Source organism: Copadichromis virginalis, linkage group LG6 (assembly GCF_057382275.1).
Source record: "Copadichromis virginalis isolate Kocher_CV1m ecotype Utaka linkage group LG6, C_Virginalis_male_GT1.1, whole genome shotgun sequence".
NCBI classification, from domain to species: domain Eukaryota; kingdom Metazoa; phylum Chordata; class Actinopteri; order Cichliformes; family Cichlidae; genus Copadichromis; species Copadichromis virginalis.
The window spans coordinates 10,491,051-10,518,753 of record NC_140623.1 but is presented as its reverse complement, the minus strand read 5'-3'; the positions used below and the strand labels follow the sequence as shown (position 1 = coordinate 10,518,753).

At 41.3% G+C, this 27,703-nt stretch overlaps 2 protein-coding genes and 1 long non-coding RNA gene across 6 annotated transcripts; 1 reads left to right on the top strand and 2 right to left on the bottom strand.

Moving 5' to 3' along the window:
• Positions 1-4,677: 4,677 nt before the first annotated feature.
• On the bottom strand, positions 4,678-13,905 carry LOC146707248 (uncharacterized). 2 transcript variants are annotated; one of them, XR_014920804.1, is made up of 3 exons: positions 13,771-13,905; positions 4,981-6,322; positions 4,678-4,749 (listed from the first exon to the last, which is right to left on the bottom strand). XR_014920804.1 is itself a non-coding variant. In XM_085458568.1 (2 exons), the coding sequence occupies exons 1-2, from the start codon at positions 13,820-13,822 to the stop codon at positions 5,253-5,255; spliced, it is 1,122 nt and encodes a 373-aa protein (XP_085314694.1). In that variant the 5' UTR covers positions 13,823-13,905; the 3' UTR covers positions 4,868-5,252. The 2 variants fall into 2 exon arrangements, 1 of the variants encoding a protein (XP_085314694.1); XM_085458568.1 differs by lacking the exon at positions 4,678-4,749 and having other exon boundaries at positions 4,868-6,322.
• LOC146707249 (uncharacterized) lies at positions 9,540-13,210 on the bottom strand. The gene is made up of 4 exons (XR_014920803.1): positions 12,461-13,210; positions 11,932-12,084; positions 11,481-11,570; positions 9,540-10,898 (listed from the first exon to the last, which is right to left on the bottom strand). It is a non-coding gene; the product is annotated as an uncharacterized LOC146707249 (long non-coding RNA).
• A 151-nt stretch (positions 13,906-14,056) lies between the features above and the next one.
• LOC146707247 (uncharacterized) lies at positions 14,057-18,580 on the top strand. Of its 3 annotated transcripts, none has more exons than XM_085458572.1 (5): positions 14,057-14,684; positions 15,627-16,674; positions 16,820-16,999; positions 17,619-17,755; positions 17,964-18,580. In XM_085458572.1, the coding sequence occupies exons 2-5, from the start codon at positions 16,046-16,048 to the stop codon at positions 18,422-18,424; spliced, it is 1,407 nt and encodes a 468-aa protein (XP_085314698.1). In that variant the 5' UTR covers positions 14,057-14,684; positions 15,627-16,045; the 3' UTR covers positions 18,425-18,580. The 3 variants fall into 3 exon arrangements, with proteins under 3 accessions (XP_085314698.1, XP_085314697.1, XP_085314695.1); XM_085458571.1 differs by having other exon boundaries at positions 14,058-14,684; positions 16,820-17,063; positions 17,628-17,755; positions 18,000-18,063; XM_085458569.1 differs by having other exon boundaries at positions 14,059-14,684; positions 16,820-17,063; positions 17,628-17,755; positions 17,964-18,027.
• The last annotated feature ends 9,123 nt before the right edge of the window (positions 18,581-27,703 follow it).

Genomic DNA, 27,703 nt, shown 5'->3' with positions numbered 1-27,703 from the left:
CTTCACGCTCCGTGCCCACGCATGTAACAAGGGCTGCTACAAGGCCCTTTAAAACAGGAAGTAGCATGTGCTGCAGTGAGCTTGAATGGTGTCCCAATGCGCTGAGCAAGCACAGTGCAAGCATGCTAGCCAGGTGTGGTGCGTGATGATAAAGTGGTGACTAAAACTCTATAAAGGACATAACTAATATAACAGCAGGTCAGGGTTACTCTTACAATTTTCTCTGGTAAGAAGTCAAAATCCTTCATATAGAACTCTGAAGTTACCTGGAGAGATGAGATCCTGCTTCATAGTACAGGCCTCAGGGCAACATTTCAAAGTTAATGTGCAAAACAATCAATATATGTATTTGTATGTAACTGACAAAAAAAAGGAGAGAAAAGCGTCCAAACACTTCTTGTGCCATTCCAGAGTTGAGGTCGCAGGTTATGGTGCCACCACTGGACTAGCTAATGAGAAAAGGAGTAAGATGATTTTTAACAAATTTGTTGTATTAAGAAAAAAGAAAACAAACCATCCAAACTGTTACTTTATTAGTAAAGAGATGTTGCAGATATTTGTACTGAAATTGTATTTTGCTTCATTTCTAATGTGTTCAAAGTAAAAACAAGCTTTTCCTGTGAGCTCAGACCATTTTATTTCTTTCTGCTGCATTTCTGCATAAAATACAAATCTGCATCATTTTTTAAAAAGTGCTTTAAGCTGAACTAATTGTCCCTTTTTTCTAGAACCTGGTGAATCACCCTCTCTTCACTGTGCAGAGACTGAGGTTGTCAGCTGTACAGAGCTCAATGATATTTTACAGAAATAATTCCCCGAGGTCCACCGAGTCAGGAGCTATCAGCACTGGTTCTGTGGACAAAGTCCTGGGAAAGATATATGTCGAGTGAGTTTGCATGATCCCTCAGCTCACAGCTGCATTTATTAAACATTCAAAATACAGAAAGATTTTATAAACCTGGGAAACTGTATTTCTGTCTTGCAGGGAGACTCTGGTGGAGGAGTGGTTCATAATGGCAGGATTTATGGGGTCTCTTCTTTTGTGGGAGATCCAGACTTTGTATGCAGAGCACCGGCTGCCTTCATGGACCTCTGTGATCCTGAGTATGCAGATTGGATCAGGAAAACTATCAACCCATAAAAAGCTGTGAGGTGTGGATAACTGTAAACAAGCTGAAATAAATAATCTTTTAGAGTTTAGCTTTGGTTTCTTTTATTCTGTTTGATATAAGCAGTAGAGGATTTCAGAATTTCTGTTTTATTTGCCAAAAGACGTTTTTTCAGCTGCACCCACACACAGTTTCTTTAGATAACTTCAACTGCAGAAAGTAAAAACTCAGCATTAAGTTTCAAATGCAGTTTTAAAGATAATGATAATATGGTGGCCCTGAAGAAAACACCCGTCAATAGAAAAAGCTGCAAAATCCTGCAAAATGTAACAGAAGTTGAATAAAACACAACGGAAATAGAAAAAAATGCAACAGGGCTGAAAAACTGAACAAACAAACAAAAAACAAACACAAATTACAACAGAAATAATAACAACGATATAAAAAAAAATAAAGTAGAAAAAAAACATTCTCATCCTAAAACTTGGTGACAAAGTGGAACATGGTAAGGAAACACTCACTTAAGTGCTGTCATTACTCAAAGGTTCCTGATAATCATGCATGAAGTGATTTCTGGAGGGGAATGAAACTTAACTGAACTGCTCCCTGTGACATTTTGACCTGTCAAACGCAGGCGTAACTCCTGTTATTCATCGTTGTATTGCAGGTCTGCTGTGCACGACGTCTGTGAATCTGAGTAATTTGGTACAGATGAAGGAATAAGACTGCTCAGATGCTTTGGGTGTCACGTAATGATCCCTCAGGTTTGGGTGTCTTTGGTGCCCTTTGATTTCAATCTACCTGCACATTGAACAGAAATCCTGCCATGACAGAACACACTAATGCCTTTTCAAGGGAGAACCGATCCTAATCTGAGCTGTCAGCCCCAAGTTCTCTGCAGTCATCAAATCAAGCATAATCTGGTTTGAACAGGCTCCCTGCCTCACTGCAAAAGCCTTTTTACCAGCTGCTGTTTGACAAATTGCAAAGCCTCTGAAGAGACTTTAGAAAGGGGGAAAAAGGATACGAAGAAAAAGCTGAACAAAAAGCTATCCATGCACTGTTTAACATTTCACTTGGAGCTTATTGACTGTATTCTATCTGTGGATTGCATTATAGCTTCTCTGAGAGCTTTGCTCCCTGAAGATTTTATGATCTGTGAACGCTGAGTCTCTCTTGTGGCTGTAAACCAGTCTGCTCAGCATGGCACTGCATGGCAGAGTTTCTCTCCATTTTTTTGAATCACCTTTGCTCAGTTGTGCTCCTAACTGATCTCCTGAGTTTGGCTGTATTCCTGGACTTTGCCCTTTAGTTACTCTTCAGTCTCTTTGACACACAGGCTGCCAAATTTGAAATAACATTTTTAGTTTTGGAAAAAGAAGAGCGTGTCTAGCAAATTCTTGCACATCCTTGTTCTTAAATAGCACTTTTCTACTCAAGCACTCAAAGTACTTTATACACCTCATTCACCCATTCATACAAGCACTTTTCTGTACCTAAGTTCTTTCTATCTAACATTCATACTCTGATGGACACATGAAAGAGCAGTTTGGGGTTCAGTATCGTGTCCAAGGATACTTTGAGATACAGATCAGATCAGGCTGCGATCGAACCTCCAACCTTCTGATCGGTACTATTTGGACGTTTGCTGCTGCACATGTAGCATCACAGCTTAGAAGATGGTGGTGTGGAAATGTGTTTCCCATTAACAATTGACTAAGAAACTCTTAGTCAAGGGTTAACGTCACTAATGTCAGTATTTTCACTGACTCTAAAAAGGCACTGATCTTCATTAGATTAGATAAACATTGTGCCTTAAACCTGAGCTGTACAGGAAAATAGATTTCTGATACACATGTACATAAACAAATAAAGAGAGATGTTTCCCACCTGCTGAGAAGACAACAAATGCATAACCTGATTACCACCATTAATCTCACATCCACTGATTTCTGGCACCTATAAGTGAGATTGAGTTCACTGTCCTGCTGTCTTGGCCTTTAGGAGAACACAGTGAGACAGATGAAGCTTGCACCAGATGGTGGGAACACAATGATCGTGGTCTTAGACACAGCATCCACACTCTGTACATGATAGTGTGTGTATGGTGCTGTTTGCAGGAACTTGATGAGGCTTTGCTTAAGTGGAAATCCACTGATGTTCAAGCCCCAGGGAAGTGGGCGGGGGGATAGGACCTCTGGGGCCCTCTTCCTGATGGAGCCCTACCTGACTCCTTTCACTGCTAAAGCAAGAATGGTGCCACAACTCATTGAAACAATACTTCATTTCATCAGAATCTTCAAATGATTCTGTTAAAAACAACCGCCCAGTGTACTTGCATGGCAAACATCGTGATTAGATATTCAAGAAGAGCCTCTTAAAGATGAAGGTCTGTGTCTCTTGACCTAAACACATAATCCAGTTAAATCTGATTTATGTTCATTAATGCCCCTCACACTGTAACTTAAAGTAATAAATCGGTCACTGATTAATTACAGAAGTACGTCTGTGAGCATAAAGATTTAAGCCTTGGACCATCAGGATAAAATGTGGTTGGGAAACTTAACAAGCTTTGATAAAACTTCATCAGTAGCTCAAGCAAGACCTCAAAACCTTCGATCACCACGGGTGGTTAGCAGACTGTGGTTGTACCATGCAGCCTAACAACATGCAGTAAATTGCAGGTTAAAGCAGTCTGCTTACACATTGTTAAACGAGGGAAGGGAACTAATGTGGCTGTCACATTACCCTTTTGTCCCATTTCATCCCAGGACTTGATTCAATTGCTGCTCACTTTCTACAATACTTAAAACTGATCAGTAGGACCTGAAACTGCAAACATTCAAACATTCAGGCCAACAATCAGTTGGTGAACATATTAATCTACTACAATTAGCAAAAATGAATAAATAAACAGAAGAAAGTTAGAGTGATATCAGAGTCATGCAAGTTTTTGACCAGCAGGTTAAACTCATGCAAATTAGCTTCATCCAGGCTCATGAAAACACTGTCCTGCTTATAAACAGCAGATCATTTGTGTCAGTGTCAGGATGGTTTATATTTGAGCTTTTAGTTCACACAGAACAATTTTTATTAATTGTTTTTAGCGATTACGAAAGTCTGTGAATCCCCAAATTGTTCAGTTGTTCTCTTTGCTCCCCATGGGGTCACTTTCACCATGTGACAAAAACAACACCCCACTCTACACACTCGGGCCACCAGCAACTTTCTAAATCCTCAATAAAAAGCTGACAGGTTGCAATGATGTTCCAAATAACTTATTAAGAAAACAACTAAATACACAGAAAATTTTATGAAAATTGGTTTATTTTATATCTCATAGTTTTAAATGATGCAATAAAAATATGTACAAAACATCACAAACTGTAATATTTTACAAATGCTTACGTCCTGCTGATGCAATGGAGACATCTTCCAGTGACAGTCTTCATCAGTGTGAGTGTGAGGAGGATCCTAAACCCACCAACACAGAAGTGCATGTTCACAACTCCCTCTGTGCAGGCGGGGTCAGGACCCTCCTCACCCAGGGTGAGGAGGGTTGGTGCTGTGGCCAGTCAGGTATGAAGTGCTGAGAGTGGATCTTTGGTCCTCTGTGCAGCTCTGTCCACTCTCAGCTGCCCTGCAAAGTAATAACACAAGAAAGACGTCATTTTAACACAAAACAGCATTTTCATTGTTGGTAGCTGCAGTATGTTGTTAAAAAAACTATTTTAAACCCAACGTATACACATGAAAAATATAAATAAAGCTAAACCTACAGTGCTGCTGACATAGGATGATGATTTATACCAACTATTGGAAGAATTTTGTCTTCAATACAGTTTGTTGTCAATGTGAGGTGATAACTTACATAGTTGGAACACAGCACCACTCTCCCGTTTTTCACTTGGTCATCCATCCTTCTCATCGGGTTGGTTGGGGTAAGGCTGTCTTCTGGGTGGGGTGTTTGCTCCATCTTGGACGTAACTGGAAGTAATAACAACTAAAAAACTACCTTTAATTCACAATGTAATATTAATATTAATGTCACATATCAACAAAAAAAGCAATACATTTCACATGTGCGAGTCACATGTTCTTATATCTGTAAAAACAAAGTTTAAAAACACATTCTAACATAAACTAATCAGAGTCACTGTCATCCATGGAAAGGCTAAAAGGCCTCTCCCAGAAACGTCTGACTCCAAAACTACCTGAGGATGTTGAAGGGGCATCAAACTGGTCACTCACCTTGCACCTCTTTGCACTTACCTCTTCGGTGCAGATGTCTTCTCTGCTTCTCTTTTCTGAGGAAGGAGCAGCAGAGAGATCAGCTGAGGAAGAAGCAGCAGAGGGAGCAGCTGAGGGAGGAGCAGCTGAGGAAGAAGCAGCAGAGAGAGCAGCTGAGGAAGAAGCAGCAGAGGGAGCAGCTGAGGAAGAAGCAGCAGAGGGAGCAGCTGAAGAAGGAGCAGCAGAGGGAGCAGCTGAGGAAGGAGCAGCAGAGGGAGCAGCTGAAGAAGGAGCAGCAGAGGGAGCAGCTGAGGAAGGAGCAGCAGAGGGAGCAGCAGAGAGAGCAACTGAGGAAGGAGCAGCTGAGGAAGAAGCAGCAGAGGGAGCAGCTGAGGAAGGAGCAGCAGAGGGAGCAGCTGAGGGAGGAGCAGCAGAGGGAGCAGCTGAGGGAGGAGCAGCTGGCGGATCACCAACTGGGGCAACAACTCGAGGGAAGAGTGGGGCATTGGCCTGGCCGAAAGGCGGCATGGCGATGGGGGCAGCACCTGGAGCAATAGGACGTTGCCAATCGTGCCAAAACGGCTCTGGAGGGTGCTCCCGGATGAGAGGGGAATCATCTCTCTCATCCATGGTGTCATACCCAGAGTCATCGCTAAGCCAATCCCCCCACTCTTCTGAGTCGTTCCAGTCAGATGAATTGTCAGTCTGTTCACTCACCTCTTCATCGTCTACAGGTAGGTAGGGGGGGTACTCACCATACTCACCTTGCTGTTCACCGACATCAGCATCTGGTGCTTCATCAGAAGAGGGTGAGGGTGAGAGAGGGATAAAATACTCACCATACTCACCTTCGCTGATACGCTGGGTATCAGTGTCCTGAGCTTCACCAGAAGAGGTGGTGCTCTGGAGACTGTCATCCAGGATCCTGATGACTTCAGGAAGGCCTTCTTCTGCAGGGCGTTCAACCACATAGTCAAGACGCCCTGTGAGGAAACAATTTTTAAAATAACATTAGGAATGTAATAGACACCCAGTGTTAAAGCAACAGACCTACATCTGTTAGTTTGAGCAGAGGATGAGAGAAAAGCATTTTATGTCAGACTGAATGACACTTCTACTTGTTCAATCTTTAAGTCAAGTTTTTTAATAGAAGACCACCAAACCTCCACCAAGGCAGCTCACTCTGTGTACTTTTAAGGTGACACTATATTGACACTATATATGACACTGTATTTTGTGTACATTCAATTTGTTTTATTTGTTCCTTGTAAGCCTTTATGCAAACACTATGTTGGAATAGGTAATGGATAATAGGTATTGATTTGTAAATAGCCGGACATGAGTAACTTATTATATAAATATACTACAGTACATTTATAACTAACCATGCAGCTCATTCTCCTGTTTTATTTACAATTCACGATGTCACACATTTTGAAAAAAGCTCATAGGTTAAATATGTGGATGCAAACCATAATGTAACATTTAGACCACATGTACCAATTGCATGTCCTAAATATATATATATATATATATATATATATATATATATATATATATATATATATATATATATAGTAGGTTCACGCCTACTGGCTGAAGAAGCTGACTGCACTCCACGAGCGTCTGGCAGCACAAATGAACCAGCTGCTAGTTAACGAAAGACACCCGGAATGGCTAACTGAAGGCCGGACGGTCCTGATCCCCAAGGACCCCAAGAAGGGACCGGTCCCCTCCAACTACCGACCAATAACCTGCCTCAGTACTACATGGAAGCTCCTGTCAGGCATCATATCGGCTAAGATGAACAGGCACATGGGTCAATACATGAGCGGGACACAGAAAGGAATTGGCAAGAATACCAGAGGCGCAAAACACCAGCTACTGGTAGACAGAACAATCAGCCGAGACTGCAAGACCAGACTGACCAACCTGTGCACTGCCTGGATTGATTACAAGAAGGCCTATGACTCAATGCCCCACAGCTGGATACTGGAATGCCTAGAATTGTACAAGATCAATGGGACCCTAAGAGCCTTCATCAGGAACTCAATGGGGATGTGGCGTACAACACTAGAGGCCAACTCCAAGCCCATAGCACAAGTTACCATCAAGTGCGGGATCTACCAAGGAGATGCTCTGTCCCCACTGCTGTTCTGCATAGGCCTGAACCCCCTCAGTGAGATCATTAACAAGACTGGCTACGGATACCGACTACGGAACGGAGTAGTTGTCAGCCACCTCCTGTACATGGATGACATCAAGCTGTATGCCAAGAGTGAACGAGACATCGATTCACTGATCCACACTACCAGGCTATACAGCAATGACATTGGAATGTCATTCGGACTGGAGAAGTGTAGTCGGATGGTAACAAAGAGAGGGAAGGTAGTCAGAACTGAGGGGATTGAACTACCAGAAGGCAACATTGCAGACATAGAGGACAGTTACAAGTACCTGGGGATCCCGCAGGCAAATGGGAACCATGAAGAGGCCGCTAGAAAGGCTGCAACCACCAAGTACCTGCAGAGGGTCAGGCAAGTCCTGAGGAGTCAGCTGAATGGTAAGAACAAGATCCGGGCCATCAACACATACGCCCTGCCCGTGATCAGGTACCCTGCTGGGGTAATAAGCTGGCCAAAGGAGGAGATAGAAGCCACTGACATAAAGACAAGAAAGCTCCTGACCATGCATGGAGGGTTTCACCCCAAGTCCAGCACCCTGAGGCTGTACGCTAAGCGGAAGGAAGGGGGCCGGGGACTGGTGAGTGTCAGCACCACAGTCCAGGATGAGACAAGGAATTGCTCAGTGAATACCTCAGGCAGCAGAAACCCAAGAAAGAGGAGGGAGACGAGGAACCATCATGGAAGGACAGGCCCCTGCACGGTATGTACCACCGGCAGATAGAGGAGGTGGCTGATATCCAGAAATCCTACCAGTGGCTGGACAAAGCTGGACTGAAAGACAGCACAGAGGCACTAATCATGGCAGCACAAGAACAAGCTCTGAGTACAAGATCCATAGAGGCTGGGGTCTATCACACCAGGCAAGACCCCAGGTGCAGGCTGTGTAAAGATGCCCCAGAGACTATCCAGCACATAACAGCAGGGTGCAAGATGCTAGCAGGCAAGGCATACATGGAACGCCATAACCAAGTGGCCGGCATAGTGTACAGGAACATCTGTGCCGAGTATAACCTAGAAGTCCCGAGGTCAAAATGGGAGATGCCCCCAAGGGTGGTGGAGAATGACCGAGCTAAGATCCTGTGGGACTTCCAGATACAGACGGACAAAATGGTGGTGGCTAACCAACCGGACATAGTGGTGGTAGACAAACAGAAGAAGACAGCCGTAGTGATCGATGTAGCGGTTCCGAATGACAGCAATATCAGGAAGAAGGAACACGAGAAGCTGGAGAAATACCAAGGGCTCAGAGAAGAGCTCGAGAGGATGTGGAGGGTGAAGGTAACGGTGGTCCCCGTGGTAATCGGAGCACTAGGTGCGGTGACTCCCAAGCTAGGCGAGTGGCTCCAGCAGATCCCGGGAAAAACATCGGAGATCTCTGTCCAGAAGAGCGCAGTCCTGGGAACAGCTAAGATACTGCGCAGGACCCTCAAGCTCCCAGGCCTCTGGTAGAGGACCCGAGCTTGAAGGATAAACCGCCCGCAGGGGCGTGCTGGGTGTTTATATATATATATATATATATATATATATATATATATATATTTTTTTTTTTTTTTTTTAAATAAAAACACAACCTTCTTGGCAAGAGTTGGCAAGAATTGCACACACAAAGCTCTGCAGGTATGTCTGAAAATGATGGTCAAGTGAAAAACAAACAAACAAACAAGCAAACAAACAAACAAACAAACAGAAACTCTTAACTCAGAATCCACATTTTTAGAAATGTGCACAAGGACTGTATCTGCCATAAGGACAGATACATCTAATCTGTGGTAAACATGCTATCCCTGTGTAAATATCCCTGTGTACAATATCTCTCTCTGCTATCTAATAAGCACTGAAAAAAATATGTTGTTGGATTTACTTAATTCAATGGTGGACATTTGTTGCACACAGATGTTTTGCTTTGGCAGCAACTTAAACAATTGAGTTAAATTAACACAATTTATTCATGTTCAATAAACCTGTGCAATTTGTGTTGATAAAATGTGACTTAAACATGTTTTGATGAAGTAATTTGAGCTCTTGAAATATTTTAATCCTTCACAATTTTCTCACTTTATCCCAACACCATTCAATAACTTTTACCCAATACTACTTGGTCACTTAAATACTACATGTTATCTTCAAATTACATTTTGCTATTATATTCTAGTATCAAATACACAATTTTCAAATGGAGGCCTTATAACAGATTATATTGTCCTCTTCCAAGATGGTTGCTGGCATCCACCAGTAACCTTTCAAAACAAAATGTCTAATTTCACTGCATTGACAGTAGGTAAAGAATTAAACTGACATTACTCCACTACTGAATCTACATAAATCAACAGTTAAATAATGTCAGTTCTTCCGTGTTCTCTGGAATCAATCACAGCAAAGAAATTAGACTCTTTCTTTTGAAAAATGTTGGGAAAGAACAAATCAAAACATTCTATTTAAGGCCTCTGACGTCAAGATTCAGTTAAACAACAATTATAACTAAACAATTTGAGGTAATGTTAGTTTCCATTAACATTAAATTAGGTTACTGAATTGGCAAACACCTTCCTATTAACATTACCCATTTTACCCCAATAACTAAAGAAATTAGCACTTGCAGGTCAAAACCTTTATTCAAGAGATGCAAAAATAACATTGATACAGTGACTGTCAAAAATTACAGCACTGATCATACTGTGACATCTTGGTTCAAAACAGCACACTTAGAAATATTCAACGTTCTTTACTTCAACTGAATGAAACTGAAAATACCATTTCACACGGCCCATATGGGATATTTAGACTGCATAACTGTTCATGCTACATCTCTTCACTAGTAAAAGAAAGAAAAAATACAAAGAGAAATTTAAAAATGCTGCCAAACAGAGAACTTGTACAGAGCAAAAGGAAAAACAAACAACAACAACAACAACAAAAAAACGGCTCATCCTCATGGCAGTTGCAGTGTATATAAAAATGAACCCTGCGATCTGTTCCTGGAATTGAGCTTCAAAAATGCAGCAGAACAAGTGTGAGATTTAAATGTCTTCTCACCTAGAGCTGGTCACCTCACATGCATAACAGTGAGCTTCGTTGCAGGAGCAGTTTTGTCTTAGTTGTGAACTTTTCTTGAGAGCTGAGTTGCTTCCAACTCCATTACCACCCTTTGAATCACCTCAAAAGTGTAGCAGAGTTGTGATGGGTAACTCATATTGAAGGAATAAAAAAGGTCCAAACAGCATGGCTACTGCAAAGGTCACGTTATCCAGATCTCGAAGAACTACTATACCCTCGATGATGATGCCAACATCAGAAAAGTCATTGCCTGGTGCATCCTCTGGAGACAGATGTTCATTGTGGTTTTCTCAATCTGTGCAGTGGCCTCAGTCAAGTCCTGGTTAAACACAAAACATTTTTTTAAGATTCCCTTTTAAACTCATCTCTTTTGAATCTACCAGTTCTAATGTTAGAGTAATTTAAACCAATGCAAGCAACATAGTAAATAGCTATAGCCAAAGAGTGGCCTGCCATGCTGCCATTCATGGTCTAACAGAGTTTCTAAGAGAGGGTGAAAAACATAATTTTACATTAGTTTTTGTTAGAAAGACACCGGCCCATCAGAAATCCAGGTTTTGTCACTCAGAAGATGTTAGAATTTAGACTTTCAGCCCCACAATTTGGTTAGCTGTTGGTCTTTTTTTTTTTTTTTCAAACAAAAGCTAATGTAAATATTGGTGGGATTTTCCTTTGTTCACTAGAATGACAAATTTAAAGTTTTTTCACACTGATGTGACCCCTAATACAGGGGTGGGGATGGGGCCTCAAGGGCCGGTGGCCGAGTTCACTACTAGGCCTCATGTGAACTTCAAATTATTAAAGAGGACTACTGGTCCTAACCAGTCCAATGAGGATCAAGTGGATAACTAAATGCATTTTTAAATGTTGCAAAGCCACAATCTACTCATAAAACACTCACCATGAACTCCTGCACCAAGATGTTGCAATTGTCTTTCACACAGATGCGGAGCACTTTGATGAGGGACTCCCTTCGAGCATTAATGTCATCCTAAAGTATTATAACAAAGAAAACAGAGATTTGTGAACTTTTCAGTAGCACAGAAGAAAATGATCCCAGACAAAAACTTAAACCAGTCAACATGCAACACCAGCATCTACAAAGCAATATCAAAAGTTCCTGTTTGACATCAACTTTATGGATATATAGTTTCCAGAACATTTATTTTTTTAAAAAGATCAATTTTTCTCAGTGGGCCAGTAAATGCATGACGAAAATTATGGCATCCTTTCGGTGGAATCAGTACTCACAGGTAATAGTTGACTGTTTCAATGGATGCAGCATAAAAATCTTTTACTGACCTAATGCAATACATATACACTTTGTAGTTAAAGAATTTTAAAGTTCTTACTGTCATTATGGCAGCTACATCCTTTAGCTTTGTGCCCTGTTCCCCCGATCACTTTGCAAACACTTTCAGCAGACTGTCAGAGAGAAACTCAGCTCCGTCAGAAACCTTGACTGTAAAGGCATGGTTGGGATGCACTGGAATGCTGCATTTCATCTGAAATGACATAAAATTATTTTGAAATAACAGCAGGCACTGTGCTTGGTTAATAATCAGTAATGTTTTGTTGAATAAAAACTGTGTTTCCAGATCTTATGGGATTAAAAAAATCCAAAGATGTTTATTTCTGATTTGCAACCCAAGAACCCACAAGTTACAACCTCATTTTAGTTCAAGTGTGCATTAATGTGAGTCCAGTAATCACCTTTCTGACAATACATACAGGTATAAGTTAAACCTATGGCAGATTTTGGATTTCTCAGTTGTATTAATAGGGTGGTCTATTTGAGTATGCATGCACCTAATAATTATAAAAAACCTATTATAATTAAGTTACAGAAACCTTAAGCGAAAATAGAATATACTTTCTTACCATAACACCTTGAACCCACAATCCATCAGCTGACTCCTGGTGAAATGCAGAATAGATGTGGTCTCTCAATGTGCATCAACAAAAACAAAAACAAAAGGAGAGCAGGTGAGGGCAGGAGGGGTAGGGATGTAAGCTAGCATAATACCGCTGATGATATTAGCTAAAGCTGTTCAATGTCCAAAATCTCACTAACACCACGGTGCAGTAAATACACAATGTAACTGAAGAGTCAGTTGACAAATCTATTCACACAGAAAACCAAATTATGTTATGAGTGCCTCGCAATTAGGTTTAATGTGATATTACGGCTCTTGTGCCAAAGACAAATTCAAATGAAAAAGCGCCAATTCTTTGACAACAGATAAAACAGCAAATAAGCTAACGGCTCTTTTTTAGCATGTTACATGGCGACACTCTAGACGTTTAACTACATTTGGCTGAAATATGGTAAACATTAATTCAAAAAATCAAGACATACCAAAAAACGTAGAGTTGGCTGCTTGACTTGACTGAGATGGATGCATTTTTTAAACCACGATCCAAAGCCCGCGAGATGAAATCACGCGTGGTTTCACGAGATTTAACGTTGCTATCTTATTGACTTACTTCACCTGAACATGATATGAACAATTTAATACACCCTTTCTGCATATCATGTAGTTTTTACACTATATAGTTACATTTATCTTTAAAACATGAGGCAATTGTGTTAAATACATGCAAGATGCTTACATAAATCCAAGAGATGGCCAGTCCCTTTTTTTCAGTGAGGTTAAAAGCATTACCGTAACAGAAGATAGGTCTTAATGCCATTATTACTACTGTTTTCATATTCTTTTGATATTATTTTATTTGTATTTTTTTATCTTTGTGTTTTGCAGCAGAGAAAAAATATAGTTTATGTCAATAAAGCCTTTGATCCGGAGAAGAAAAGGATGTCAGGAGGGGACCTGGATCTGTGTGTTTACGCCTGCGTGTTCTGAGGCCATGACATCTTGAAGATGCCGTTACCACAGAAACTGATTTTTGGGCATTTTACAAATTTTAGTCCATTAAGCTATTTTTAACCATTTCATTTTAAAGAAAAGTGTCAAATTTGAAGCCTTCAAATCAAAGTAACACCTTTTTTTCATATTCATACATCAGTCGTTAATAATTTCTACACCTCTCCTGGAAAATTTAAAACATACAAACAATTTACGGGAAACAATCTTGAATACACATATTTGATCACGTTAAAACTTGATATTCACACTGGAACTTGTTAAATTATTACAGTAATTTACATTTAAAGAAATTTTCAAACGTACCTGCAGCGAAGTCCAGGTGACAGTCGGGGAGTCCGGGTCCACGGCGAGCCATCTTCAAACTTGAAAAACAAAAACAAGTACAAACGATCCACAGATGAAGTACTTGTTATGCGTTCAAGTTATATCCGCTTTTAGTAAAATGTTTTGCAAAACTTAGCTTTCCACAGGCTGAGGTTGGAGCAGGTCGAAACAAGTCCACGAGCAAGTGTAAACAGACGTTTGGAACCTTGTGCAGCATTTATATACCCTCGGCGGCCATGGTTACGGTTGTCAACGTGTACACGTGCACGGGATAGAAGTATAGGAATGGAGCTCACCACAGTGTAATTACAGTTAATTTATGGTCATTTACTGTCAGGGGTGGAAGTAATGAATTACAAATACTCACGTTACTGTAATTAAGTAGATTTTTTTGGGTACTTGTACTTTTATGAGTAATTTTTCAAGTGTGTAATTTTACTCATACTTGAGTACAACTTACACCATGTAATCTACTGAGTACTACTGAGTACGCCCACAATTTGAATTAATATTCAAACCTTTCGTCTGCATTTTTGCAGCCAATAAGGCCGTGCAATCCCGACCGGCCAATTTAAGACATAAGCAAAGATAAACTCTGCTGCAGCAGCAGGCACAGGTGTCTGGAGGTGCTACATGGTGGAGTACAAACTACTTTATAGACGGAAGATTTGGAGACAAAGAAGCCAAAATGGAGACAGAGGACAACACTGTCAACCATGAAAACGACGTAGAAAAGACGGAGGACGCGTGCCCGTGGCCATACCTGGAGGAATTTTTCATGTGCAGAGGGAGAAAAGGAGACAGCGTCCAGATGCAGTGCAAACTTTGTTTGACCTCTACAGTCATTTCAGCTTACAAGACTTCAGCGTCTAATCTTAAAAAAACACATTGAGGTAAGAGGTTTTACAACTATACGTGTACAATATTGCCTTCTTATTTTTCATGTGTGTTAAGGTTATTAGTTTGGCTAAGATATTGTCACCGCCATTGGTTAGCCTGATATTAAAATAAGACGGAGCTAGCTAATGTGCGTGTGTGTGCATAATTGAGCTAAATTCGTAGGAATGTTTTAGCTTATTATTTGGATAACCACCGTCATTACAATAAATTAAATTTGTAGTCATTTAAAACTCACAGGCCTACAATCAGCTGGCCTATATAAAAAACAAAAACAAAATTTGAACACAGTGCTGAGCTGCATCTCAAATGAATCTTCCAGCTCTCAGCTGACATGTATCAGAGCCCGATGGATCAGTTGATCAGGATCATTGGCCTGATATAGGTCTATCATAGTGACGTGGCTCTTAATCAGTAGGGTTATATGTTTCCCAATATGATTTTTTTTTTTAAAGAACATAATGTGGATTGTTTTTATTTGTTAGCTGTATGGGCAGCATTTTTGTGTATGTGATCCCTTTTCTTAAATTACATTTGCTATATACACATATTTTGCTCTCTTAGTATTTTTAGAACCTGACTAATACTGAAAACTTTAGGGTGATACTGATAAAAAGGAGTTAAAAATTTAGATACTGATACATTGGTCGATACTCTTTTTACAGATAGTATACAGATTACAGAACTTAGAATGTATACAGAAATTCATGTTTTTTGCAATGATCGTTCAAAATTGGTTTACATTTGTAAATAAATACAGCAATATATCTGCAAGATTTGACCAAATTCACCACTCTTTTATACTATGCTAAACAATCAAAGATTAGCTCATGTCTAGTTGAATGATGTTTTAAAAATGTGTTTTCCTGTAGTGTTAATCACAGTGATGTTATGAAGTAATGTATGAACCTGACGTATGATAATATTTATCTCTACAGAGGAAACATCCATCGAAGATTGAGCAGTACAATATCACTGTGGCATCAACATCTCGTCAGCGAAAGACCACAGCCACACCAAACAAGCTCTCAGCAAATACACAAGCCAAGTTACCAGACCTGATGTTGAGAGCTGCAAACAAACATGTTCCACAAGCAACTGTTGACATGCTTGTCATCAATTTCACATGTGAGGGTCTACAGCCATTTGCAGTGGTAGAACAGCCATCTTTCAAAGAATTGGTTACCACATTACAACCTCAAGCCAAAGTCATCTCCAGACCCACTGTCCGTGCCAGAATCTGTGAAGCTGCTGATCACATGAAGATGACTTTGGTTGCAGCATTGGATAAAGTCAAATTGGTTGCTACCACTACTGATTGTTGGTCAGCTCATCAGAAAAATTACCTTGGAGTCACATGCCATTGGAGGAAGAGTCCCTGGAAAGAAGATCTGCAGCAACAGCATGCAAAAGATTGAGAGGGTCTCACACATTTGACATGCTTGCTGGTGTGCTTGATGATATCCATTGCCAATACAAGATTAGAGGCAAAGTTGTAAGAACCACAACTGATAGTGGATCCAACTTTGTCAAGGCCTTCCACATGTTTGGGGCACAAAATGATGCAGATGAAGCTGAAGATGAAGCAGACCCAGAAACTATTGACCTGACTGACCATATTGACTACCATGAGGCAAGTGCAATTCTTGATGAAGACTCTGGTTTGGAGTATCAACTCCCGCCTCATCAGCGATGTGCATGTCACCTGCTAAACCTTGTGGCAACATCTGATGCTGCCCTAGCAGAGAGCATGAATGAAACCTACAAGAGGCTCTCCCGTGCAAGCTTTGCAAAATGCCAGGCCATTTGGAACAAAACTCATTTGGCTAATGAAGTGGTAGAGGACAAGTGTGAACTACAGATCATTCGTCCCAATGCAACACAATGGAATTCAACCTACCTTGCCATTGAAAGGATAATACGCATCATTGATGAGAAGGGGGAAAATGCCATCAGGAGCATTTGTGAGGAGTTCAAGGTGAAAATGTGAGTAAAATTGGACACCTACCAATATGGTTGCAAATTTTGTGAATTTTCCTTAATGGATGGTTAAAAACGTGAGCAGACTCTTAATATTAAATCAGAAGATCCCTATTATAGTCATGGTGGGTTTTGTTGTTGTGTCTTACAGGTTGAGTCCTGCAGAAGTTGCATTCCTTAGGGAGTACTGTACCACCATGAAGCCACTGGTGAAAGCTTCAAACATTCTTCAGTCTGAGTCCACTTCCTTTATGGGATGGCTCCTGCCAGTAATCCAACAACTACTGTCCAAACTTAGCAGGCTGGAGACATCAAGCAAGACATGTGTGCCACTCATCAGGGTGATCCGAAGGGCCAGCTCTGTTCTAGGATGCCCTCTGGACCCAGTGGAGGTGGTGAGTGACAGGAGAATGGCGGCTAAGCTGTCATCCCTGTTGGACAACATCTCCCACCCCATGCAGCAGACTGTGACAGCACTGAGCAGCTCCTTCAGTGGGAGACTGCGGCACCCACGGTGTGGGACGGAGAGATTTCGCAGGTCTTTCCTCCCCACTGCTGTCAGACTCCACAACAAAGACTTTAACTGAACAAACACACACATCCACACATGTGCAATAACACTAAGTGCAATAATCTTTTCTGGCATCGTTGTATTTTACTCAGTTGTATATAGCATTCGTATTCTATTTTTATCTTATTGTATATTTTTATTCTATTTTATTCTACTGTATATAGTATATTATTTTATTCTATTCTGTACAGCTGTGTACTGTATTTATTCTTATTGTATTCTAATTTTTGCGTCATAACTTTTGCACTGTCCACTTCCTGCTGTGACAAAACAAATTTCCCACATGTGGGACTAATAAAGGTTATCTTATCTTATCTTATCTTATCTTATCTTATCTTATCTTATCTTATCTTATCTTATCTTATCTTATCTTATCTTATCTTATCAGAGCCCTGCAAAATGGCCTTCAAAAGCGTTTTGGAGCGATGATGGAGGATCCAGAGTTGGCTGCAGCTGCAGTCCTCTTACCCAAGTTCAAGACTTCCTGGACTGACAGAGCAGATGTAACAGAGGCTGGTAAGGATTCATGTGATCCCATTTTTGTGTATTTTTACATTTGAACACATGCTTAAGTGAGTATTTCACCTAATACATTGTAAGTTATTGATGGTCTGTCCTGAATACTAAACAATCCTTTTTGAGAATTTGCCGTTTTTAAATTTGTGTTCAGGAATAATCACTGAAATGTAAATAACAAAATTGTGTTATCTACTTGCAATTACAGCCTTGACATACATCAAACAACATCTTGAAACGACAGAGCATGAGAGTGAGGATCAGCAAAGAGAGTCATCTGATGAAGATGAATTCTTCTCCAGACCAATCTCCAGAAGGCTGCAAAGTGCAGTTGAGCTTGATGGTTACCTTGCTTGTGCCACAGACACCATGGAGCTGCTGCACTCCTTCTCAGGTATCAAAAACCTCTCTCTTAAACTGAACACAGCTCTGCCTGCTTCTGCTGCGTGTGAACGACTTTTTAGCTGTGCTGGTCTACTCTTCACAGCCAAACCAAGTCGGATTGCCTCTGTTAATTTAGAAAACCAGCTCTTGCTGAAACTGAACAAAAGGTTCAAGTGTGACAGAAATGCTAAGAGTTTAAGACACTCACCTGCCTGTTGTTCATTGTATGGGGAAAAGTTTAAATGGTTCTACGCATGTTCAGAAACATATTTGTCATTGTTTTAACAAACAAAATTCCTTCTTTTATATCTACATTTATTTACAAAACAAGTTACCTTTCTATACCTTGTTCATCTGAGAAATGTGCTTTGAACATAAATATTTATACTGGTGAATCGAGTTGAATGCCTGCTATTGACGACAGAATAAAACATCAGTCTGTTAAAAAGTAATTAATACTCTGAGTAGTTTTTGAGAAGAGTACTTTGTACTTTTACTCAAGTATTTTTTTAACACCAGTACTTTTACTTGTAATTGAGTACAATTTAAGCAGTGTAACAGTACTTGTACTTGAGTACAAATTTTGAGTACAGCAGGTGGATGAGGGAAAGGGGAGGAAGGAGGAGGAGAGACCCGCGGACCGGCCGCGTCTCGTATTGAAAAGGAACCCGATTTGTCCCGGACTTCAGCTTGAATGAAAAACAAATACACAAAGCTGGAGTTCTTCTGTGTCTTTACGTGGCCAGCTGCCTCTTCTTCTCCCATTCTCTCTCCCTCTCTCTCCTGTTGCTACTTAAATCATGAAACTGATCAATGATCAGCTGATCGCTTTTCTCTTGGAGATACTATATAGCTCATGCTTACGGAGCCCCTCTGATGACATCCTCCAAAAAATAAATAGATTGTGGCGACAAAATACTACTTCCTGCCCTCGAAATAGTATAAGTGCCCACGAAATACTTATTTGTGGCCACAAAATACTATTTCGAGGGCACGAAATAACGTGCGCACGAAATGCTAATTTGTGGGCACGAATTGGGTATAACGTGGCAACGAATTACGCATTTGTGGCAACAAATAGATGACGTGCGCACATCATATTGATACATTGGACAGCTGTGTAGAGACATAAGCATAAGAGTAGGCTAAACCTGTACAACATGGCCAGAGACAGTATGATTGAGTTTTATTTTTGTCATGGTCTGCGTGGCAGACCTTGGGTGTGTGGGGAAGGAGGACCCAAAATGCGTTTATTTACAGTGGAGTAAACAATACACAATAATAGGTCTATGTCCCTCAGACCCAGATCCCTGACAATTTTAGGCTGGGAATGAGCTACACATGCATTTTGAAAAGCCTGGCACTGAAAGGAACCATTATTATGGAGAGACAGTTAAACAGGATATTAAGAGCCCAGTTGCATTGCAGACGTAAGTACGACCCGGACGTTGGGATAGATTCTATTGTCAACCAACTGCAAGGGCCTGGGAAGGATCACGGTTATTGGTCAAGTGTTTCGTGCTCACAAATAAGCATTTCGTGCGCACGTTATACCCATTTCGTGGCCACGAAGTAGTATTTTGTGGCCACAATTTATTTATTTTTTGGACCATGTCATCAGAGGGGCTCCGTACATGCTAATATCACATCTTCACATTTTTTTTAGAGGTAACAATAACTTTGCATTCTCGCTACTCACCATGCTCTAAAACAGGTATATGTTAGTAATGACAACATTTAACAAATGTTTTTAAAATTCTAGCCGTGCTAATTAGCCTTAGGATTGGTTGAGGTCTGTGAAAGCCTTTGGAACAAAATCAGTCTTGTAAAGCTCACTATTTTCCAGCTGAGCCTATAGCACATTTGTTAAAGTCAGTCCGGATTGTACAGCTTCTAATCAGAAACAATTAAAGTTTGTTTCTTTTTTTCTGCTCATCAATCTTTTTCTGTAACCAGGATACCTGGAAAGTCTTAAATAACTCATGTTAAAATGTTGCAGTGCTGTAGAGTGGGGTCATGTTAACAATCCATTCAAACTTGTGGTCTTCAAGGTCAACTTTATGATTTATTGGTTGAAAATTGACAAAAGGCTTTAGAACTTAGAAACTATCATTCCTACAACTGTGCTGTGTATATGTCACAACATATAGCAGGAACCTATAAAGGTAACTGACCTTTGACCTCTCCTCTAAGAAGGTACATGTAATGTCCACAGTGATTAGACATACTTAATAAAACAGTGTGGGGCCCAGAGTATTGTTGTGCATCAGTGTGGAACATGTCAGTAACACTGAGGGTTACACACACTTTGCCAGGTACACCTGTTCACCTGCTCGTTAAACACAAATGTCTAGTGAACCAATCAGACGTCAGCAAATTAAAGTATTTTAGCATACAGACATGTTCATGATGACCTGCTGAGGGTCAAAGCAAGTATCAGAATGGGGGAAAGAGATTGCGTGGTTGTTGGTGCCAGATGGGCTGGTCTGAGTATTTCAGAAACTGCTCATCCAATGAGCTCACAAAATTATCTCTACAGTTTACAGACTGTAGTGGCAATCCAACCAGCAAAAGGCCACCTGAGGGAATTTGAAGTATTTCCAACTCATCCTGGTGATGAGGTCAAACACAACCAGTACTTTTAACATTTTATCAATTATTTACCAAATTAAAAAACAACTTGTGGTAACTTATTTTTAATTTTGCTGCAGACAAGTTGAATGAATGCTTACTGGATCTAGAACACCATTTAGATCATAACAGCTCCTGATCAGGATGAATTTCATTTTCAAATCAAATTTCATGTCGCAGTTTCACAATTTTGTAACATATTATTTCAAAGCTTGCTTATGGGCTTGTTTTGGAGCAGACCAACAGTCAGGCTCGTCTTCACCCTTACTGTCAGACTCTGAATTGATGGTTCTGCTATATCTCACCTGGCTGAGCTCTTGTAATTATTTTGTGATAAAACCTTTTCTATTTTGAGATCAAGATTCAAGTGGAAATCTTTGTGTGTCTGTCTCTCTCCCTTGGTTTCTGTAGAGGTACAGTGTGGGGGCGCCTGGATAAATGTTAAACAGAAGCTAGATGTAGTGTTCCTCCACTGTCCATTAAGGATATGAGGAAAAGAAATGGTCAAGAACAAAGTGTATGGTGTATTTATAAAAGAAAATGGCTTTTAAATTGTATACCAAAACCACCACCAGAAAGTCAACTACAACTTGTTACATAATCATCATGACTGTTGTATCAGTTTAACAGTTTATGGGTTGACTTCTTTCAGTTCATTCACTGTTTACATCATGAAGGGAAAAGAAGGCAACAGGCTGAGAAATGAAGCTGTTGTGTGTGTTTGTGGCCACACGGGGGCAGTGCTGCATAAATAGTAGAATCTCTTCCTGGACACTTTTTCTAGACCTTTTTAAATGACTAATAAAGACAACAACAAAATGAATTACATCAGGATCTGATATGGTTTTGTTTTTTTTTTGTTTTGTTTTGTTTTTTTGAAACGATGATTTATTGATTTTGTCAGAACAACACGAACAGCAACAAGTCAGCACAGCCAAGCACAAAAAAAAAAAAAAACAAAGCAAATGCAGGTATATGAGTTACCAGTACACACGCCTGGGACAAAATATGTAAAGCGTTTCACATTCGAAGTCAAGGGAAACAATAAAAAAAAAAAAAAAAAAAAAAAAGGGGGGGAAAACACAGACATTAATCAGTGTGTTTAAAAACAAACTGCGAGTCCCCTTTATGTAATAGCACAGTAAGGTCATGAGGTAGGTGATCAAGCAGAGGCTGCCATATGCTACAGAATGCATTACAATTGCCCTTTATGATGGCACTGAGGCGCTCCATCGGCAGCACCCTGAGCAGTTCTCTGTACCACTGTGTAACAGTAGGGGGCCGTCTCTGAATCCATTGAAACAGTACACATCGCCTCGCCAAATGTAAAAGTTTACTTAACAAAAGCATCTGTACAGAAGACAGAGAGAGCCCTTCTATAGATAGACCCAGAACGAACAGCATAGGGTTCAGTGGGATCGTTCGGTGGAAAATAGAGCAAAGCTCTATAGCAATATTCTTCCAAAATCTAGTAATTAAAGGACATTGCCATATGCAGTGGTAATAGGTCCCTACAGCCGTATTGCACTTCACACAAAGAGCAGAAATCTGAGGGTGAATTTTATTTAGGAACTCCGGCGTACGCTGTAGTCTATGTAAGATTCTGTACTGGCTTTCCTTTAGTCTGTTACAGGGAAACAATTTCATGGCAGATCTGAAAGTTTTGGACCATGCTTCCGCACCAACCTGAGCTTCGAGGTCGGTTTCCCACCGAACCCTGGCCTTATCAGTGGTTATAAAGTTCAAAGACAACAATTTCCCATAACAAAGAGAAATAAATTTCTTTTTTGTAGTCATTTCCTCGTTAACTTTGAGAAGAAAGCTTTCAACAGGGTTCAAAACTGGTTGATTGGCTGGAAATTTAAGGGAGTTCACATAATGCCTTACTTGCAGGAATCCAAAGAAGTGTTTCTGTGGTAAATTATACTTAACTTGAACTTGATTAAAGGCCATAAAACTACCCCTTTCGAACAGATCACAAATAAATCTTATACCTTTAGAATACCAATCATCAAATATATTAATGCCAATACCCGGGGGGAAAGCTTTATTCCTAGTTAGAGGCTGCAGTGCACTAGAGAAACCTCTTCTTCCGACGTGGGCAGTAATATTACGCCAAACCTTTAAAGTGGGCATCAAGACGGAATTAGTTCTGACACCAAGAGGGAGGTCCGCCAGGTCAGTGGATAAGAGACTAAGAGGTGAGAGAGGGTCACAGCACCAGGCATCTACCGATGGTTCGCCCCGGTGAAGGAAGGAATGTAACCACCCTGAGATTATTTGTGCATGGCAAGCCCAGTAGTAATATAAAAAGTTAGGCAGTGCCTGACCCCCCTCATCCGTGGGCAGTTGTAAAATCTGTATCTTTAGTCTAGATTTCTTCCCACGCCATATGAATTTAGAAAGACATCCCTCAATCTCTATGAATGTTTTTCTGTTGATCCTGAGAGGCAACATTTGAATGGGGTATAATATTCTGGGTAGCACATTCATCTTGATTAAACTTATTCTACCCGTCCAAGACAGGGGGAGGTCAAACCACCTATTGAGGTCATTCTTGATTGAGGCCACAATCGGCTTGAAGTTCAACTTGTACAACTCCGCTGTGTCTGCGGACACCCTGATACCTAAATATGTGAAACCTGTGGTCGACCACCTGAAAGGGAAATTAGGAGGAGCGTCCCACCTCCCCCCGTCACCCAGTGGCAAAGCTTCAGATTTATCATAATTTATCTTATACCCTGAGAAGAGGCCAAATTGGTTGATGATATGTGTCAGTGCAGGAATAGAAGTTTCTGGCTTAGTGAGAAAGAGCAACACGTCATCTGCATAAAGGGAAATCCTGTATTCAGTATTCGACAAGGTCACCCCACAGATCTCAGGATCAGTTCTTATAGCCTCTGCCAGTGGCTCCAAAGCAAGTGCAAACAACAGGGGAGAGAGGGGGCATCCTTGCCGTGTTCCCCTACCCAGTGGGAAGACATCCGAGACCGAGCCATTAACCAAGACCCTTGCAGCTGGGGCCCCATACAGCAGTTTGACCCACTTGACAAATTCAGATCCCAAACCAAACCTGTCCAAAACATCAAATAGATACTCCCACTCCACCCGATCAAATGCTTTCTCAGCATCCAAAGAGATCGCAAGAGCCCTATAATTGGTGTTCTGAGAGAACTGCGCAACATTTATGAGTCGGTGGACATTGGAGCGGGAGTATCTATTCTTGACGAATCCCGTCTGGTCAGGCTTTATCAGAACCGGCAGAACCTCCTCCAAACGTCTGGATAAAATTTTGGACAGAATCTTACAATCCACACTAAGTAGACTTATAGGTCTGTAGGATGTACACAGATCCGCGGGTTTATCCTTCTTTAAGATCAGGGATATATGGGCAAGGTTTAGGGTGGGTGGAAGCACGCCCCTCTCAAGAGATTCTGTATACATTCCCAACAAAGGACCCGCCACATGTTTGGCCATTTTTTTATAAAACTCTGGCCCAAACCCATCAGGGCCCGGAGCCTTCCCACTCTGTAAGGATTTAATTGCATCCAAGACCTCCTGCACCCTGATAGGGCTGCATAGATCCAATCGACTTTCCTCTGACAATATAGGGAGGTTAACAGTGTCAAGAAACAGTTTCCTGGCGTCTACAGTATTTTGACACTCAGGGGAATATAAGTCTTGATAGAACTCTTTCATTATTTTGCTGATAAGTTTAGCCTCAAACTGTAAGACACCTGCCTTATCTTTTAGAGAGGGTATTGCATAAGAGCCCCGTTTCCCTTGGGCAAGTCGGGCGAGCAAGCGTCCAGGTTTGTTGCCTGATTCAAATAATCTATGCTTCGCATAGAATATTGCAGTTTCCGCTTTCTGAGTTAACAGTTGGTCCAGGGCCGATCTAGCTGCATCCAACTTCCGAAGCACAGAAATGGACGAGGATTTCTTAAACTCCCTCTCCAAGTCAGTGATATCGCGTTCAAGCACTAATTGTTTGGCTAAGTTGCTCTTCTTTTTTGCCGAGGTAAAAGAGATAACGGAGCCCCTGAGAAATGCCTTACCCGCCTCCCATAGAGTAGAAGCACTAACCCCCGGTAAGTCATTTGTAGAAAGATAGAGTTCCCACTGATCTTCTAAATACTTTACAAATTTAGGGTCACTAAGGAGAGCTGGGTTTAGCCGCCAATGTCTAGACGAAGGGTCATAATAAGGTGGTGATAGCTCCATTGAAACTGATGAGTGGTCCGAAAGCGCACATGTGTGGATCAAACAGCCCCGGGTTCTGTCAAGGACAGATCCAGAAACAAACATGTAGTCAATTCTGGAAAAGGAAAAATGGGGGCGTGAGAAAAATGTGAAGTCCTTCACATGTGGATTACAAACTCTCCAAGCATCAAAGAGACCAAGATCTGAACAGAGGTCCGTTGTAGCCTTTGCCATTTTTGAAGATGGTTGAGATTTTGGTGGATTATAATCAGTTTCAGGATTCAAGCCACAGTTAAAATCCCCACCAATTATTACGTGGTTCGGACACACAGGGGAGGCTTTTGCCAGAAAATTTGAATAGAACGATCTATCAAAAGTATTTGGTGCATAAACACTTCCCAATAGAATTAATTCCCCATATAGAAGCCCAGTAATCAAAATAAATCGTCCGTCCGTATCCCTTACAATAGTATGTAGCGTGAATGGTAGATTTTTATGGACCAATATTGCGACGCCTCTACTTTTAGAGTTAAAGGAGGAATAATAAATTTGTCCCACCCAATCACGTTTGAGTTTTAGGTGTTCGGAATCTGTGAGGTGAGTCTCTTGCAGTAATGCAATCTGCACTCTATCTTTTTTGAGTAAGGAAATTATCTTGCGCCTCTTAATGACGTGGTTAATTCCCTTGACATTAAGAGTAATAATTTTAGTGTTACTCATTGCAAAAGTAATCTGTCATTGGACAAGAATCGTCAACCCAAGGCAAACAGAAAGAGCCATCATAATAAAAGACATGTGAAAGACTTAACCCATGGCCTGAACCGGCCGTGCTGACATGAACAAAACCATCACAAAAAGATGGCAAAGGAACCTTCACCCACACAACAAATTGCATACAATAACAGAGTTAAGATAAACGTCAAGGTATCACGGACTAAAAACAGACAAACAAGAAACAATAAAAATGAAAATGCCACCCACCGGGTGGTGTCACAAGCCCAGTGCAGCCAAAAGAAGTTTCACTCCACGGGAGAGAAGGAGAGAGAAGACAAGAAAAAGAGAAAAAAAAAAAATAAAGCAAAACCCCGCCCCCGCTCCCCAAACCTGAATGGAATCGGGTTACTGTCAGTTGTGAATCAAAATTAGAGACTGAGTAAACAATTAGGCTATTTTCCCCGTTAAACCGTCTCTGCCTCCTCAAACTGCGTTAAACGCTGCGGACTCAGGCGTCCAATGACACGGTCCCAGTTAAGTCCGGCAGTGCCACAGTTTGTACGGGGCAAGCATCTATTAATCCAGCGCATTGATGAAACTTTGTGCATCTTTAGGCGATTCAAACTTGTGCTCATTGCCATTGTAAGTCAGCACAAGCGTCGCTGGATAGCGCATCCTAAAGCGGATGCCCTTGTCGTTTAAGGCACGGCAAGAAGCATTAAATCCCCGTCGTTTCTCACGGATCGCGTAGGAGAAATCCTGATGTATGAAGATCCGCTGCCCGTCGTGGTGGAGTTCGGGGGCCGCTTTCACTGCAGCCATAATCCGCTGTTTATCTCCGGAGTTGTGGAGCTTGATGATCACCGGCCTGGGGTGAGCACCCCGCGGGCCGAGGCCCCGGTGTGCGCGGTCAATTTTAATGCGGGCTTTACCCGCGGAGCTGTGTCCCAGCCCGAGTGTGGCAGGCAGCCAAGCCTCAAAAAACTGAGTAGGGCTCTCACCCTCCGCACCTTCTTTCAGGTTAATGATGCGAATATTGTCGCGCCTGCTGCGGTTCTCTAAGTCGTCCAAACCTTTTGCCATAACCTTAATCCTCCCCTCCGCTTCAGCCAGCCTCCCCGCGAGGTCAGTCACCCCATCTTCCATATCTGAGATTCTCTGCTCTGCCTCCGTGACGCGTTTGGAGACGTTTTCCAGCGAGGACGAAATTTTCTCCAGTGTCCCCGACAGTGCAGACAGTTTTTGGTCAATTACCTCACTGATGCTATCGGTCACCTCGCGGACGAGAGTTGCGGTGTCCACCGGGGGCGAGGGCTGGTCGCCCATTGCTACTAGCATGTCAGTTTGGCTAGCATTGTTCATCACGACGGCCGTGGTCTTTCGAGATTGTATCTTCGTCTGCTTCGACATTATTTAACTTCCAAAAAGCGTATTTAGGACTGCTGAGTATTCCCAAAGCTCTCAGTCACTAGTTTAGGTAAAAATATAGACAGTAGTGCGCATTACACTGTGATAAGTACAGGTGGGAGCGGGAGCACAGTGAAAGCACGTCTTCTAGCCTACCATATTCACCGGAACCCCCATGGTTTTGTTTTTTTGTTGAGCTTTATATATTTCAGAATGCCTAGAGTTTGTTTGTTTCCCATGTTTTGTGATACAGAACATCTCCTCTCAGACGGCTGTTGTCTCATAATGGGTCATTACCTGGTCTGATGGGGTGTTTGTTCCATTTATAAATCAAGTGATTGATTTGTGAAATGAGAGATGGCCTCTGACCTGCTGACTGGTGTCTGATCTTCTCTGCTCCCCTCAAATTTGACAACTACTCAGCTAATGTGATGGTGGACAGGAAGTCACTAAACCTGGGACTCTGGAAACACATTTCTAGGGATAGAAAAGTTAATGTAGATCGTTTCAGGGGATAAATATGAAATGATTGATTTGGTGATTATACTAATATAGTAAGAAAATAATGTATGAAAAAAAAGATTTTTTATCTATACACTTAAGCAACGA